General features: G+C 39.2%; 2 protein-coding genes across 6 annotated transcripts in view; one reads left to right on the top strand and one right to left on the bottom strand.

Moving 5' to 3' along the window:
- Positions 1–8429, bottom strand: part of tmem176 (transmembrane protein 176) — a 20350-nt gene extending 11921 nt beyond the window's left edge. The window contains exon 1 of one of the 4 annotated variants that reach the window (XM_017695392.2): positions 8406–8429. The gene's annotated coding sequence lies outside the window, so the exon portion shown is untranslated. Of the gene's footprint in view, positions 1–964; positions 1318–7532; positions 7692–8405 lie in introns of those variants that run through there. The other 3 variants (XM_017695389.2, XM_017695391.2, XM_017695390.2) reach the window with 3 other exon arrangements.
- On the top strand, positions 7722–17756 carry si:dkey-9i23.16 (uncharacterized protein LOC571915 homolog). Of its 2 annotated transcripts, none has more exons than XM_037538558.1 (6): positions 7722–7830; positions 12352–12458; positions 13371–13481; positions 13679–13735; positions 15780–15929; positions 16040–17756. In XM_037538558.1, the coding sequence occupies exons 2-6, from the start codon at positions 12369–12371 to the stop codon at positions 16145–16147; spliced, it is 516 nt and encodes a 171-aa protein (XP_037394455.1). In that variant the 5' UTR covers positions 7722–7830; positions 12352–12368; the 3' UTR covers positions 16148–17756. The 2 variants fall into 2 exon arrangements, with proteins under 2 accessions (XP_037394455.1, XP_037394454.1); XM_037538557.1 differs by having other exon boundaries at positions 7827–7913.

Genomic DNA, 17756 nt, shown 5'->3' with positions numbered 1-17756 from the left:
CAATGGTATTGAATGCAAAGTTGTGGTCAACAAACCACATTTAGACATTTGTCATTTTTCTTCTCCTGCATGGTATGTGTCTGCAAAAATAGAAATATATTAGAATTATAATTTACAACCATTTGTCACTGTGTTTTTGCACACTGTGAAATTAGACCTCTGCATTTAACCCATCCGTGCAGTGAAACACCCACAGGCATGCACGCTAGTGAACACACACACTAGGGGGCAGTGAGCACACTTGCCCGGAGCAGTGGGCAGCCTTATCCACAGCGCCCGGGGAGCAACTGGGGGTTAGGTGCCTTGTTCTAGGGTACTTCAGTCATGGACTTTCAGCCAAGGGGATTGAACTGGCAAACTTCCGGCCACAAGGCTGGTCCACTAACCTCCAGCCCACGACTGCCCCCAAGCTCATGTATCTCATTTGCTAACCAATAACTAACGAATGCTAGTTATAATGTAAAGAGTTTGCTCTGAAACTGGCTTGCATAACACCCAACTTTCTCCAACATGCACCAACAGATGTTGGGAACTAGGTGTGTAATATGATGTTGTGGAAGAGAGAGTATGAGGATGAGATGGGCATAGGCTAGATGTGAGGTATGCATAATAATGGACTATATCTTCTTCCCACACCAGGTGAAGAGACCATGTGCAGTCATGTTACCAAACCACATCATAAAGCAGCTGCAGACTAAAGACTAAACCAATCAACACATTTACATGCACTTGGGTAATCAGATAATGGGAAAACTCCAGGTCTAAATTAGTCAGACAATCAGATTTCTGCCTTTCAACCAGCCAATAAACTCACAGAAGAAGAAGTGCTGTAAACATAAAGTAAAACTCGAACTTCATGCTGTGGCTTTTTTAAAAACATTGCATGAGCTAATTGCATGTCATCACACTAAATGTAAATTGTTCTGTAGTTACTGGATTATTAAGTGCGTGTAAACACACTCACTGATGCAAGGTTAAAGGTTTACCAAGATTACTGGGCTAATCCCAAAGCTCTTGAGTCTCCTCAGAAAGTGCAGTCTCTCTTGAGGGTGTGGAGGGACCATAAGAGAATGCCCTGACTTCTGAAGGTGCAGAAGATTTCCATAGGAGAACCATCCATGTTTTTTGGATCACCTCTGTTCTTCATGAAGTCAACAATCAGTTCCTGAGACACAAGACAGATCATGTATCTCACTCCTGTTGGCACTCTTATCATTGTTTATGAGACACATCATAGTGCTATCAACTGCCAACTTAATGATGCAATTATTTCTGTGCTTGGCTACACAGTCATGCCTGCAGAGTTTGCACAGCAGGAGCTGAGGCTGCAGCACTGTGGAGCCCCAGTGTTCAGAATTAAAGTAGATTAGAAAGGGATTGCAGGGATTAGAAACAGTACACGCATGAAAATGAAAACTACTCACAAAACATAATCAAAAACAGAAAAAAGTCTGGTGAAAACCTAGTGAAAAGTTAAGCTATTTTAAAATGTGTTTAAATACTTCATAATGTTATTATTTCTTTCCAGTTAAGTTTCATTAGTAGATCAAGGAAATTAACAATGGACATAACAGAACCGTGTCTCTTTATATTTTTACCTTTCTATGCCATTTAAGTGCAGTAGCTGCCCTTTTTAGCCTGTGACCATGATGAATGGACCAATAGGAATTGTGCAAATTACTTAGAATTAAATCTTATTATATTAACTTAAATTGAAAGTCAATAACGTTTAGAAAGTTACCATTTTGGAGATACGTGGATTTGTTAGGACAATGATGATACATTAGGCCTAATAATAATAAGACTAAGTCTGTCAGTGTTGAATTTGTTCAATAGAAGTTTAACCAGAAATGTATTTAATCAGGTTCACTGTGAAATAAAATAAAAGTTCTTCTCTAGAAGTTGAAAGTGATGATGTTCTGTGAAAAATATTGTTCATTTTCAATTCCTGAACTTATTTCTTGTTTGTGGCTTGGTAGTCAAAAACTTAAATGTCCAGCTATAAATCTGAAGTTACACAGATCAAAGCTATGCTTTAACACTAGCTTGGGTAGAAAAATGGTACTGAAAGCAAAGTTGTGGTCAACAAACCACATTCAGGCATTTGTAATTTTTCTTCTCCAGATGTTGAAGTGCTCAAAGCATATTAAATGGCACCATCCACAGATGTGGTGGTTGTGTGGTGGTTGTGGTCATAATCAATCTTATGCAACCTTAAGGCCAAGAGTAGCAAGGTTAACTTCTAATATATGTCATTCCAGGCACTACAGTTACATGATATCGTTCTGGTGACTCTTTATGGTGGTCTGACAGCCCGTTATGGGGTAAAATGCAGTGGTTGCCATGCTGAATTAGTGTTATAAGATGATGGAATTCAGACAGGAAGACATAAAGCAGTAGGTCTGCCCCAGTGCATCCAATCCCAAGGGCCAGATGCATTTGACAAGCAAAACTATAGCCATGTTGGCTGACCTTATAAGTATATGGTGGTACCACTGTGCACCAAACAACATGGCTAGTTTCCCCGTCTTGTTATACATTGTGATTTCAGTGCTATTTATCTGAGGGAAAACTAGCGGTAGCCCTGCAAGACAAAGTCAGAGCCAAACACAATCATGCCAATTATCTTCTAGGCTACCAGCTGTAGCTCTATGAGGTATAGATAAGTGATTAAGTGATACTTTTTTGATCCCACAAATGGGGAAATTCCACCTCTGCATTTAACCCATCCGTGAAGTGAAACACCACATACACACTAGTGAGCACACACTTGCCTGGAGCAGTGGGCAGCCCTATCCACAGCACCTGGGGAGCAGTTGGGGGTTAGGTATCTTGCTCAAGGACACCTCAGTCATGGACTGTCGGCCCTGGGGACTGAACCGGCAACCTTCTGGTCACAGGGCCAGATCCCTAACCTCCAGCCCGCGACTGCCCCAAATAGTTGTGGCAGCCTGCTAAAGCTGAGTCATGGTGCTAGCTTCCATGCTAAGGTTTTGTCCTGCTGAGGTGGTAACTATTACAAGCAGTGTGCAAGCTTGGGCCTAAAGCACTCCTACTTCTGGAACACTGATATCATGCTTTAATTTAATTGATGCATTGGTCAGTCAGAAATGGCTTCAGATGATCATTTTACATGGAGAGCAGAGGTCATGGCTGTCATAGGGCATCAAGCACAGTGGGTACTGACTGAGTTATAGTGTGAGATACCAATCGTACCTCTGCTAGGCTGTCCATGCTTTTGTAGCTTTCACTGAGGCTGAGGGATAGTAGTAGCAGCCCAAGCTAGTAGTCATTTTGTAGTCAAGGGATGCTAGTCTGGGGTAACTAATGGTAGCAACCAGTACTAGTTATGCCAGCAGTACAACAGCGATCCAAGCTGTTTCCCCATGTTACTGTAAGAAGAGATCTCTTTTCACAATGAAGAGAAATTACATCTTAATATGCTTGAAGTATTTCATGTGCCTCATACTGCCTGTGGAAGTCAGAAGGAATTAAACAGAACACAAACACACTATATCCAGACAGGACAGGCCTTCTAATTAGTAAATTCAGCAACAGATGTTTTGTGTACTAAGCTGCCCCACTGCAGTTCTGTGAGTTACTCAGAATTTCTAAGTTTTTACTTTTGTACTTCTACCCAAGTTGTTTGTTTGAGAAGGTACTTGTACCTTTACATCTGCCATCAGTTTACTCAAGAATCAATACTTTTATTTGGGTACTGATAGGCCACTCTACTCACCTTTGTGACCGATACAGCTGCTTTATTGTGTACACTAAGCTTGTATTATCTCCAAAAATAAGTGCTGCCAATAGAATGAAATGCTCTGGAGATTCAGCATGTGAGCCTAAGGTCACCATGTCCAGTGCCATACACCTTCTAGAGGGAACACATTATTGGGCTAAGGAGCAGCAGAACTGTGTTCTCTGGAATGATGAAGCTCCAATTCAATACTTCTGGTATGAGCTGAATTGGAGTTTGTGATCCAGAACTAGTCATCCAAAGGTACCTGACCTCATTAATGTGCTTGTGTCTGAATGCAATCAAATTCCAACAGCCATGTTCCAACATGTTGGGATAGTTTTCCAGACCCAGCCTAAGCACATTTTTTTATATTTTAATTAATCACTGCACCATTAATTTCACTTTCACTGGAATTAAGTCCAAGAATTCATGTCTGGGAAATCAGCCCCCAATGTGAAGCCTTCCCAGAAGAGCAGGGGATGATACTGCAACAAAAGGGGCTTGACGTGCCCCCCATTTTTAACTGCTTACTCATGTCATGATTCATACAAATGGACTGTTTTATCCCATCGGAATTTTTCTGTGGTAGCTAACACAAACTATCAGAGGTGGACGAAGTACACAAATCATGTACTTGAGTTAAAGTAGAGATACCCAAGGTCAAATATTACTCCAGTAAAAGTAGAAGTCCTTACTCTAGACCTCAACTTGAGTAAAAGTACAAAAGTAGTTGGCTTCAAATGTACTTTACTTAATCAAAAGTAAAAGTACTAAAAGATTAATTATGGCTCTGATGTCCTGTTATCATTTTTATAACAAGACTCGCTTCATGAACTCAGTTTAGGGGAAAATCCTCCAGTGTCTCTCTTGGTAAACCAGTCTTTTAATAGAACGTCATTAATTAGTGATGCTGACGTCTATTAAAATGATCATAAGCACAAAACACTGAAGGTAAACAGTTTCCATCAGGCAGAACCGAGTGGCTCTGAAATCACTTTTACAAACAAAGCAAAGTTTCAGTTTAAGATTACTTTGTAACTTAGTTACCAGTTGAATAAAAACTTACTTTAAACTCAGGATCACAAATAAGTTTTCCTTTACTGTCCTGATCTTGGTCTCTGTTCATAAACATAAACTAACCAAAACTAATTTACTATAAAATGAAAGTGTTTGTATGAAATCAGAAAAAAAGAAACATGCCAGTCACGACTGCATATGTGGACATAATTCCATATTGTGGTCTATTTACAGGTTAGATTAGTTCCATTTATTGGTGTTCTTGCTTTGCACTTCTTTGTTTTGACATGTTACATTTTTATACACACAAAAACCAAAAGGAACGACAGATTTCTCAAAATGTAGTGGAGTAAAAAATCAGATATTTGACTTTGAAATGTAGTGGAGTGAAAGCAAAATGGAAATACTTAAGTAAAGTACAGATACAGAAAAAAACTACTTAAGTACAGTAACGAATTACATTTACTTAGTTACTGTCCACCTCTGCAAACTATAAATCTGAATCATGACTGTTAATAGTATGTACAACACAAAAATATACAGAAATGTATTACTATGCACATAGTAAAAATGATTAACTAAAATTATTAACAGAATGTGAAGAAGAAGCAGTTTTGACTTTATCTCAAAATCATCAATGTGGTGTTGCAACGATATCTACTGAAGTTAGTATGCAGACCTGCTAGCCCCAGCTACCACTATCAGATCAGCCATCACTCCAACTTGAGAGGATGAGAAAGTAGCACTGCCCCAAAGGCATATCCAGAGGTCACTAACAGGCGGACTGTGGTCTAAGTCCAGGCCCAGATGCTGTCCAATGCGGACCTTGACCTATAACCAATAAACTAGGGAGAATTATTTAATTTTGACAGGGTGGTCCTATTTTAATCAGCGTAAGTTTTCTAACCTTTACAGTACCGGTTTAGTGGCCGAGACACTCACAGACCAATCGCATGTGTTGTACATATCACATGTGATGCTCCTCAGCCAATCACATCTGTGCATTCTGATGAGCTCTGAGACTCGAGTGAGTGATGCACACACAGGGGAGGGATGAGGCGAGAAACAGCAGTTGGAGAAGAAAGTGAGTCAGAGGGAACTTATTTCACATGACGTGCTCTAAAAAGAGAAAACTGATAAAAAATGTTGTTGAAATATGACTGAATTGTACTTCATTTGATTTGACATTCAGTTGTTGATTGCATAAGATGTTGATATACCTACTACGCTGCTTCAGTAAACAGTAAATGGCACTGAATCATAATACAAGTTAGACATTATGATGTTCCGGACCTTTGCTTGAGGACTCTCTAACTGGACCTTATTGAATTTTAATTAAAGACCCCTGGCGTTTTCTAACCTCTGGTCAATTATAGTAACCAACTATAGACCATTTAAGGACAGGAGGCCAATGAAAGGAGCAATTAATACAATGATCACCAAAGCTCTTGGCAAGCAAACTATATCACCACTGAACAAAACAGAGTTAACATTGCTTTCCACCACTGGAGACAGCTCTCAGAGAACAGCAGGATGAAGTTTGACGCTTAACTTTTCTTCTAGACTGGTAAGTAAACAGCTGTTAATGCTAACATAGACTGATTGGCTATGGCTTATAAGCGTACCTTCTTTTTTTTAAGTTACGTGTTATGTGTAAATTTTCCATTTGGTAAGTTAGAGGAAGGACAGTGCATTCCCTTGTTTCCTACAATAAGGTTGGACACCAAAACTTTCTGGTGATATGTTGTCCCGTATTTCTTTGGAGTGTGGAGTAGGAATTCAACAAGTTAGCACATCTTACATATTGCTCCTTTAATTGCTCATTTACGTCTGTTATTTCCCACTGATGCATACATAACATTAGCCACCTTTGTGGGTAACCTAATTTATCAACAAACAGCGTTATAAGCAATGTTGTTGGAGAATTTTTAGAAGTGACGAGCTATGGAGAAAAGACTGGACTGTTGTTTTTTAATTGACAGAACTTTCATGAAGAAATCTTGTCCACAGATTAGCCTACACTACTGGACTACCATAACGTGAAGCTTAGGCTAATGATGCTGCTGCTTGACAGCACCGGTGTTCTAACAGCCCTTTAAGCGGTCCTACTGAGCATGCGCAGAGCATTAGTTTCGCGTCATAACGTTTTAATTCAGTACAGGCTCAGCTTAATATTATCATGAGATATCCTCATTATTCTTTTAACACTGGTAACATTTTCGAATTACGTTGTAGGCCACAAATTGATATATAGAGGCCACAACTGTGTATACACAACGTGTATACAGTATACTGTGGCCACGAGAAACTTCAAGACAGTTCGTTAACCCCGCCTTGTTCAAAAATAATCACCATGTCACCTCAGGGGCTCTAAAACGAACGTCAAGCATTATTTTAAAATAAATAATTAAATGGCACCTCCGTCTATTGGAATTACTCCCGTTAACCATCACAACAAGTTAGAAAGCTCCACTCCGAGACGATGAGGAGCGATGTGGGCGCCACACTTCGAAGGCGAGCGCTGCCTGGCAAGATGCGCCAAAACACCGAGGACGGAGCCGCGCGTAAAGCGAATGCGCTCCACGACCTGCTCAGCCTATGAAGGTTCTCCGATATCCAGAGCAAAGGGGCTGTCGTGTAGCGGGACAAATGGACTTAATCTTGACTTAAGATCTCTGCAGCTCCAGACGCCTTCACTTACCACGACTAGGCGAGCATTTATGTTCTGTATGGTCTCCTATCAGCCACCCCCACCACTCCGGCACTAACTTACCTGAAAGTCAGTGTTTAAAAAGTGAACGTTTCCGAACTTCAAACACCTCCAAAGTCCAAATGCAGCACCACGAACCCGAGAAAGTCTCGATAAGCGCATGCAAAGCACGTCCCACCCGTTAGTTTTCCCTTTAACAAAAATCTCAGACAGAAAGTCCCTCCTGCCCCCTCCTCCTGTCCTATGCTTGCGCACTGCTTTACTCGCTTTGTTGCTTCGTATCAGCAGTCCAGCGCTCAGTCTTCTGCCACAGCGCGCTAGAAAACGACCACCGAGTCCAGAGGGGTTCACCGCTGCCGAGGTAGGTCAGCGTCGTCGATTATTCTGAAAAGCACATCACCTCGTGCTCTCTTCAGATTCTACTCTTGGATGTTGAGCGTTGAAGTGAGTGAACCCACTAAGAGAACACTTTATAATGTCGATTTTTAACTTTTAACCCCGTCTACTTGGTCAAACTCTGTTTTTCTGCATGGTGGTGAGGGGGAGGGGGTTCTAAGGGGGGGGGGGGGGTCCATCCCACTCCTGTGTGGACTGGAGTTCACTGCACACCCACTTAACCCTCGTTTGTCGTGCCTTTTCTCGTGCCTTTGGAAGCTGAGCCTCCAAATCCAAACCACCCCTCACCCACCACCACCACCACTTCCCACCAGAGCCTCTTGATGGCGAGACTGCTCACTCTGCATGGTTGATAATATGAAGATAATGTGAAGTGATGTTGCTTTGCCTCTCTGCAGTCTTTGTGCAGTGCGAATAGAAAGCAGAGCAGAGCATGTGGTTTCCATCAAACCACTCTCACTCCATGTGCCCATTCCAATCTTTACTCACTTCCACTCTGCAGCTCTCCAGTGGAGGGATAAATGAACTTCAGCTGTTTACCGTAGTAGTGTGTTATGGTCTCTCCGTTGTTCCTTCTTGGAGAAACACATGAGGACCAGGACTTGTAGAGTGAAAATGCACAATGGAAGCTGCTTTGGTTGTCCGCTGGGCCCCTTGCATGAATTTTTTCTCAACTTGAATAGGACCACTATCTCTCATTCTCTTGTTATTTCACTCCCCCACTTCCTCCCCTAACCAGACCAACACATACCCAGAACGCAGGCCGTTTTTCCTGGAATCTTGCTAGAACATGTACATGTTGTGTCAGCCTTAGGATGTTATTGAACAGAAATACCGTTAAGTGAACCCAAAACTTTTCTTTAGCCTTGATTTCTAACAAGTTTTGCGCTGAAAGTACAATATGAGCATTTCACTGCTGATAGAACAAAAACTCATTTCTGTTTTGGTCATTTTTCAGTTTTTGCTCATGTGAAAATGCCTGTTGTCCTTTACATTGTGTGCCAAGTTCATAATGAATGGAACAAAAGCAATGGCTCAAAATTACTTGACTTACAAAAAAGTACAGTTTTTCCTTCTCCTGTAAAGTTATAAATTTGGAGATATGAGGTTTTGTTCTGACAGCAGTGATTTTAAGGTTCTTGTAGAAGATAGAAAGAGCTGCTATTATCATATTATTATCATTAACAGTTGAGAGAGGAAGATAACTTAACAGTCTCATCTTTATAAGAAAGATGGTTTTTCAAGAGCTCTTTAGTAAAGGCAATGGTTAGAACCATAAGTTGTATATAAATGCTTATGTGGTTCTTTGCATGGTGTAATGGTTCTTAAGATTGATAGAGAATGAGTGGTATATGGTTCTATATAGTGCCAGAGACGGTTCTGCTACTGTTACGAAGTCAAGTATGTAACAGTAGAAAAACCCTTTTGGTGCTATATAGACGTATAGAACCCTTTTTGGTGCTAAATAGAACCATTTTCAAAAAGGCTCTATAAAGAACCACATACAACGCATTCTCATTAATCTGAAGAACCATATGATCATGCAAAGAGGCTTTTAAGCATGAAATGATTCTATACAGAACTCATTATTTTACAGTGAGTCATTCCTTTTACTAAAGAACCCTGAAAGAACCGCCTTTATAAAGGCTGATTTTTGAATGTAGGTAATTTCCCCCCCAGAATTCGCATTCAATGCCAGTCAATGTGATGTGTCTAAACTCCAGGCTTCCAGATTGAACTGTTCTGGATGTGAAACTCTATGTGGACGTCAGCATTGCTGAAGCTGTGATGAAGAGGAACAGAGATAATGGACAGGATATGAGACTGTAATGATTCTGATTTGCACTGTTTTTACTTCGCTTCATTTTTGAAAGTAATCATCAGAGATCTTGTCCAGAAGGTGGTGCTAGTGAACAACAGTTTCTCACAGAGAGCAGTCTCATTCATCTCATTCAATTCCACACATTTTTTAATTTTTAATAATATTGAATATTTTGCCACACAATGCCCTGCATGTACTCCTCCACCATGAATGACGTTTAAAAAATATTTTTCAGGTTAAAACTGTATCTCTGTTACAGTAAAGCAATGTCACAACATGTTCTTAAACATTTCATGCTTAAACTTTCTGTGAGAGAGATTTTAGATGCAGACATCTGGTTCCTATCACCACCATTGTGAACAATTCTGACTCTATAAGAAAGATTTTCACCCCAAACCACTGTGAATGACTTTGTTTATATCTTAACCATTTGGGCCATTTTATGGTCATTTTATCAGGATGCACTGGGAATGCATAGGGGGTTTCTGGGTCAATGCTGATACATATACATTTATGAAATACAGGAATTGGGACTAGATCTTTCTAGATTAGCATTACAAATAAATATAACAGTTATTTCGGTAAGGAGGGGTGCCCCATTCTGGTCTTGGTGATCTGCCATCCAGGACAGTTCATCTCCAACACACTTTGCTGCAATATTCAGACACTCCTGAAGGCCTTTGTTACCTGAATCAGGTATATATGATTAGAACTGGAGCTAAACTCTGCAGGGTAGACCACCAGGTCCGGGATTGGGCACCCCTGCTGTAGGGTTACAAAAGGGTAAAGGAATAAAATACAGCTCAGCAGCACATAAACATTCCGCTCTTCTAGAGTGCAATAAATACATTATCAAATATTGGCTTGAAATATCAGTCAAATTGAATCATCTGGCTGTGTTTTTTCATTATATTAATGATACTCCTGTGATTCCAATATCAATGTGCAAAAGTATAAATGCTCCTGGTAAATGCCATGTGTTGCTGATTTTCTAAGTGAAACTGAGTTAACACATCCTCTAAATTTAATGCATAATTACCATTTATTGATGAATTTAACATCTTGATGAAACATAAAATGTGGCCTGTGCAAAAGTATGTTATATTATATGTCTAATGTCATATATGTAATGTTACTCAGCAAATAAATAGAAATACCATTTCTATTCTAGAAATACCACTACCATTTGCAGAAAAATGCCATATTTAAGTCTTTTCCCTGTAGATATGGGATAAAATGATACAGTCAATGTTAGTCAGCTCCAGACAATGAGACCAGTCACAACCCGGTCATTGATGACTTTGATAAGTGGTGTGAGGAGTCCTATCTTCAATTAAACATATCTATGGCTAAAGATATGATAATTAATTGCCCACACATATGACATGACTGTTCAGGGTTAGACAGTGAAATGTGTACAGTCTTACAAATATCTAGGGACAATAAGTGACTCAAAACTGAAAATTGAGGCAAACTGTGAAGAAAAAGGAGCACCAGCATTTGTATTGCCTGAGGAGTCTGTCCTATTTTAACACTAGCAAAACCACGATGACCTTATTTTATCGTGCTTTTATTGAATCATTTTTTAGCCTTTTCTTTGGTGCTTTGGTTTGGAAGTCTATCATTATGGAACAGGAATTCCCGTAATCAAATGGTCTAGTGGCTGATAAATGAGTCACAACTTAACCTAGAGGCCTTGTACACTAGACAGATAAAGCTAAAAAAGTATAACTTTTTCCTTCTGGATGTAGGTTTATAGTGGTATAAAAAGAGCTTTGTTCCAGATGAAGGAGTTGTAGTAATATTGTGAAGCGGACTAAAATGTGTGTGAAGATGAATGCTGACTCATCTGCTGCAGAGCAAATTTAGCTATAGGTATAAATACAGTAACCTGAACCTGAACCTGAACCTGAGCAGGTGTGCACATCTCCAGTCCTTGGAAGACTGGTGTCCAGCTCAGTTTGGTAGTTTCCCTGCTCAAACACACCCACTAAAACACTGCTCTTCGTTTTTGCTCTTCTTTTTTCATGTTCCATTTTACCTGCCTTTTACCCACTTCTAAAATGTCTTTTGAATTTCCATCATGTCACCGTGCAAATAATATTGACCAATAATATCATGTTTCCCACTCCTGTCCTAGCGCCTCCATCTATTATTGAAAGAAGTGCACAGATAGTATTGAAACCTTTCCTGGCTTTAAGGGGGCCTATATCCAGAATTTATTTTACAATATATTATTTTATTTCTACATTATTTGACATTTGTTTCAGCTTAGGCACCAAAAGCTGCCATAATACATTTTCAAAGAGCCATTTTCCAACCTCTTTATCCCTTAATATTAAACATACAGTTTTTTACTGTGCCATTGAAACTGATATTTGTAAATGACCTCTATTCTGATTGGCTGCCCTGTATCATGCCTCGTTCAAAAAGCAGTCAGAGCTGAAACACTCCTTATAACTTCAGTGTGACTGGGTGGAAACCAAACTTCTGTATGCTGAGTAGCTCTGTTTATGCAAATGCATGAATTTTGTGACATAAAAACCATGAATTCAAAACTGGCTACACAAACGCAACCATAGCCTCCTGGAAATTTTCACTAAAATACTAAAAGTTATTATTGTTATGCAACAATTGTGTGTCATTAATTCATTTTCTCTCCAGTGTACAAAAACTGTCTGATGATGCCTGCCCCCCAGTCAGAGTCTGCAGCGATCGGTTCCCCCAGATTTCATCGGCCTTTCAGATCTTATGATCCTGAAGTGGTGGCTGTGAGTCATTGAACTATATTCAATCCCTTAGATTTGCAGAAATAAAGCACATGATGCAACAATTCTGTAGGTTTGTTTTTATTTTTTTTGTTAATTTTTCAATCTGCACATCAAAACACCATTTACACAATTACTCTCAATTACATTGTTTCCTTATTTCTGTTTATCATATTCCACAGTCCTCAAGCATGTTGTTTTTAGTAACCCAGTACTGGCTGGTATAGTGTAGTGGGTAACACATCTGCCTTCTTTGCTGTAGACTGGGGTTCAGACCCCTGCCTGGGCAAGCACCCCTACACTATACCAGTAAGAGTCCCTGGGCAAGACTCCTAACCCTACCTTCGCCGACCTACATAAAAATGCTCAAATTGTAAATCTGGATAAGAGCGTCTGCCAAATATACTCCCAATAATTATGTGTATTGATATGTAGTTCTGCTGACAAAATGGTATTAAGTTGGCTTGACAATATTCTATGCTTTTATGCTGTTTTATTTGTATTTGTCTACACTTTTCTTTGTACTGTTTTCATGTGTGACAGTTTTTGAGCTAGAACCACAGAATTTTAGAGGACAGGAAATTCTATACAGGAATCGTGCACTTGTGCTCTTGGGGCCAATCAACTGTTTTTACAGCATCTGTTCAGACACAATTGTTTTCCCATAGGAATCGAAATCATACAGCTGCTTTTACACCACACTAAATAGACCTTACATACATACTAGCACACATACACACACATATATTAGTAACCACCTGGGATTACACAGCAATGGCTGCACAACACCTTAGCAACCACCTGGGTTACTACAGCAATGCCCTGGTAACACTTTAGCAAACACATAGGATTTCATAGCAATGACTTTGTCAAGCAAACTACATTAAAATCTGTGATGTTGCCTCTCTCTTCTAGATTCTGACAATATTATTTGGGCTGTTCCAAGCGCTTCTGGGAATTCCGACTTTCTTTTTGGGTGTCAACATACATACGCTTTATATGTGCCCAGTCTTTGTTGGAGCAGTGGTATGTTACTTATTGGATAACCATAAGTTTATGACACTATTTATACTTTTGCTGAACTTATTTCTTGCCAGACTGTTACAACACTAATATTTGTCTAGTTAGTTAGACAGTCTTATTAGAGAAACATAATTACACTACGTATTATAATCTTGCGTGTCAAATGGCTATAACAATTCTGTGATGTTGTCTCTGCCCAGCATGTAATTGGAGGATCGTTTGCACTTGTATGTGAAAGATCTCCCAGCAGGCAGATGGTAAGGATTTTTTTTTGCAGTATTTTATGTTTAAAACCAAAAGTAAGAATTTGTGAAGACATTATTATTTTTTTACATCAAATGTTTACAAACTATTCATACTGATTCTCAAAGATAGTACCTTACATAGTTTGATTTTCCCAAAAAAAAATTCTACTGAAATAATGCAAATATAAAGAAGCAATCAATGGTCAAATGTAATTGACTGTTTGTTATTGCACTCATATCTCCATCTTTGTAGTCATTAGCTCTACTGTTTTAGAAAAACAAAGGGCCGTGGCTGTGTTTTATTGTGTTCCTGATTAGCATATAGCTTTTCCATCTCTTATCATACAACCCCAATTCCAATGAAGTTGGGACGTTGTGTAAAACATAAATAAAAACAGAATATGATGATTTGCGAATCCTTTTCAACCTATATTCAATTGAATACACTACAAAGCCACGATATTTAATGTTCAAACGGACAAACTTTATTGTTTTTTGCAAATATTCACTCATTTTGAATTTGATGCCTGCAACACATTCCAAAGAAGTTGGGACAGTGGCAACAAAAGACTGGGAAAGTTGAGGAATGCTCAAAAAACACCTGTTTGGAACATTCCACAGGTGAACAGGTTAATTGGAAACAGGTGAGTGTCACAATTGGGTATAAAGGGAGCATCCCTGAAAGGCTCAGTCATTCACAAGCAAGGATGGGGTGAGGTTCACCACTTTGTGAACAACTGCATGAGCAAATAGTCCAACAGTTTAAGAACGTTTCTCAACGTGAAATTGCAAGGAATTTAGGGATTTCATCATCTACAGTCCATAAAAGTGGCAAGGCAGAAAACCAACATTGAACGCCCGTGACCTTCGATCCTTCAGGCTTTACTGCATTAAAAACCGACATCATTCTGTAACAGATATTACCACATGGACTCAGGAACACTTCAGAAAACCATTGTCAGTGAACACAGTTCATCGCTCCATCTCCAAGTGCAAGTTAAAACTCTGCCATGCAAAACGCCGCTGGCTTCTCTGGGCCCGAGCTCATCTGAGATGGACTGACGCAAAGAGGAAAAGTGTCCTGTGGTCTGACAAGTTCACATTTCAATTTCTTTTGGAAAATCTTTGTGTCCTCCAGGCCAAAGAGGAAAAGGACTGTCCAGATTGTTATCAGCACAAAGTTCAAAAGCCAGCATCTCTGGTGGTGTGGGGGTGTGTTAGTGCTCATGGCATGGGTAACTTACACATCTGTGAAGGCACTATTAATGCTGGAAGGTACATACATGTTTGGGAGCAACATATGCTGCCATCCAGGCAATGTCTTTTTCGGGGACATCCCTGCTTATTTCAGCAAGACAATGCCAAGCCAAATTCTTCACGTATTACAACAGTGTGGCTTCTTAGTAAAAGAGTGCGGGTACTAGACTGGCCTGCCAGCAGTCCAGACCTGTCTCCCACTAAAAAATGTGTGGTGCATTATGAAGCGCAAAATATGACAATGGAGACCCCGGACTGTTGAGCAACTGACGTTGTACATCAAGCAAGAATGGGAAAGAATTCCACCTACAAAGCTTCAACAATTAGTGTCCTCAGTTCCCAAACGATTATTGAGTGTTGTTAAAAGGAAAGGTGATGTAACACAGTGGTAAATATGCCCCTGTCCCAACTTCTTTGGAACGTGTTGCAGGCATCAAATTCAAAATGAGTGAATATTTGCAAAAAATAATAAAGTTTATCTGTTTGAACATGAAATATCTTGTCTTTGTAGTGTATTCAATTGAATATAGGTTGAAAAGGATTTGCAAATCATCGTATTCTGTTTCTATTTATGTTTTATACAACATCCCAACTTCATTGGAATTGGGGTTGTACATTTGTTTTGCTTTTAGCTGAATAGCAATGAACTTTGACTACTTCTGAGTTCAGATTATTGGAAAGCTACACTGGACAGGTCAAGGTCACTTATCTAATGACTGATGTTAAAGGAAAAAAAAACAAGTAGCATATAGTCAAATGCTGTCTACTGTAATTTTTTTGATTGTTTTCTTTTTTTCAGTTGAAAAACTGCTTGTATTCTGCTCTCGGTGGCCTGTTTGTGGGCTTGAGTGCGACTGCTGTATACAGCTATGCATTCAACAACATTTTGTCTCTCAAGCCGTGTGAACGACATTTCATATACGACTACTGTGTACGAGATGACTTTGTTGTGAGTCACTGCTGTTCTTGATCAATCAGTATATTACATTAGGAATATAATGTTGGAATATGTATGACTATAATGTTTAACTTGATTATAAATGGCTTTTTCTTCTACAGGAGATCTTCAGGGCGATTACAGCATTGCTCTCATTCTACGACGTCATAGCTCTCATCCCTCAGTGCTTCATTTCATTTTCAGCCTTGAAAGGTCTGAAAACAAACTAAAGTAGTCATCCATCCGTTTTCTAAGCCGCTTCTCCCTCAGGGTCGCGCGGCCGGGGGGCTGCTGGTGCCTATCCCAGCGGTCACTGGGAGGAAGGCAGGATACACCCTGGACAGGTCGCCAGCCCATCGCAGCAAACTAAAGGAAACATGTCTATATTGCATATAGGGTATATAATCAAATATTTACAAGCAACAAATTGTAACAGTGGACCTCAATAGTTTTCATTTCCGAAAATGCATATGAATGTAGTTACACCCTATAGAGTGGCTACACTGTGACTTTATTAGACGCACCCACATATACACAAATCAGTAACCTATAAGCTGGAAAAAAACAACTGAAGATAACTTTTCTGTCCTGTCATATATACACAAGCCAATTAAGAACCCTGTTACAACCTCACAGCGTAAAAGTGCTGTCTATATATGCTCCACCATTCAAAAGGTTGAAATCGCTTGTCATATTAGTATTAGTTATTTTATTCAATAATAACTTCTACAGTGTAGACTAAAGTATTATAAAATAGACCTTTGAGGACATGAAGTTATTATTTTTATGTATATCCATTCATAGTAATATCTTGTCAAATTATCAGCCTCAAAATGTTCCCCCTACATATCAAATACAGAAATGGAAGCCATCTGGGTGTTCTTTTCTTTTTAAACTTCATTCTGAACATTAAACAGCTATTTTCAGTTATTTCAGAATTATCTACAGCTCTGTGTGTCACTGTTGACACATCTAATATTTCTTAATCTTTTGCCTACAAATGATTTGATACCGCTGAATTTGAAATACTTTTATACATGTATCTACAACAAAAATGCTTTTGTATTACTGAAAACAGTGAAACTTTTTAATGGTATAGAATACTATTGTAAATGCTTGTTTAAGTGTGAATTTCACATATTTTGGAAAATGTCAGCATAACTAAATCAAGGCAAGTGAAGAAGCTTTTATTGTCATTCCATCACAGTGGAGTGGAATTACGTTCCTCCGAGGAGCGCGGTGCAACATGAAAAAGAATAAGCAACATGCAGACGTGAAGTGTACAATTACCTACATTATCTACATTACATCATGTAGATAACAAAGCCATTCAGAGTGGTTTGATGTGAAGTGCACCGTTCCAGAGAAGCTTACTGACTCTGAAGAGATATACACAAAGTGCAATGTAAGGGAAAGTAATACCCAAAGAACCCCCCCCCCCATTTTTCCATTAAAATTTCCATCATTTCCATCATTTTTCCATCATTAAAACTTTCGAAGACAAGGCTAATTTTGGATAGTAAATCATAAAAAGGCAAAAGAATTCCAAGTCAGTAAGATTCTCAACAATGAGGCATTTCACATAAACCACTCTGAATGACTTCGTTTACATCTCAGTGAGTGAATTATCTGGCGACATGGTGACTATTTTGTAATAAGGTGTGGCCACAAATTAATACATTGAGGCCACAAGATGAAACATCTGCTCTTAAAATATGGAGGCAGATTTTTTATGTGATGAAACGAGTGGAACAAAGTTTGACGTACATTCTATAAGCTAACTCTTTTGTTGTTTTTTTTTGTTTGTTTTTTTAAATAAAGTCTCTTTTTTACATTAAA

Source organism: Pygocentrus nattereri, chromosome 5 (assembly GCF_015220715.1).
Source record: "Pygocentrus nattereri isolate fPygNat1 chromosome 5, fPygNat1.pri, whole genome shotgun sequence".
Taxonomy (NCBI): domain Eukaryota; kingdom Metazoa; phylum Chordata; class Actinopteri; order Characiformes; family Serrasalmidae; genus Pygocentrus; species Pygocentrus nattereri.
This window is presented reverse-complemented; position numbering and strand designations above follow the sequence as displayed.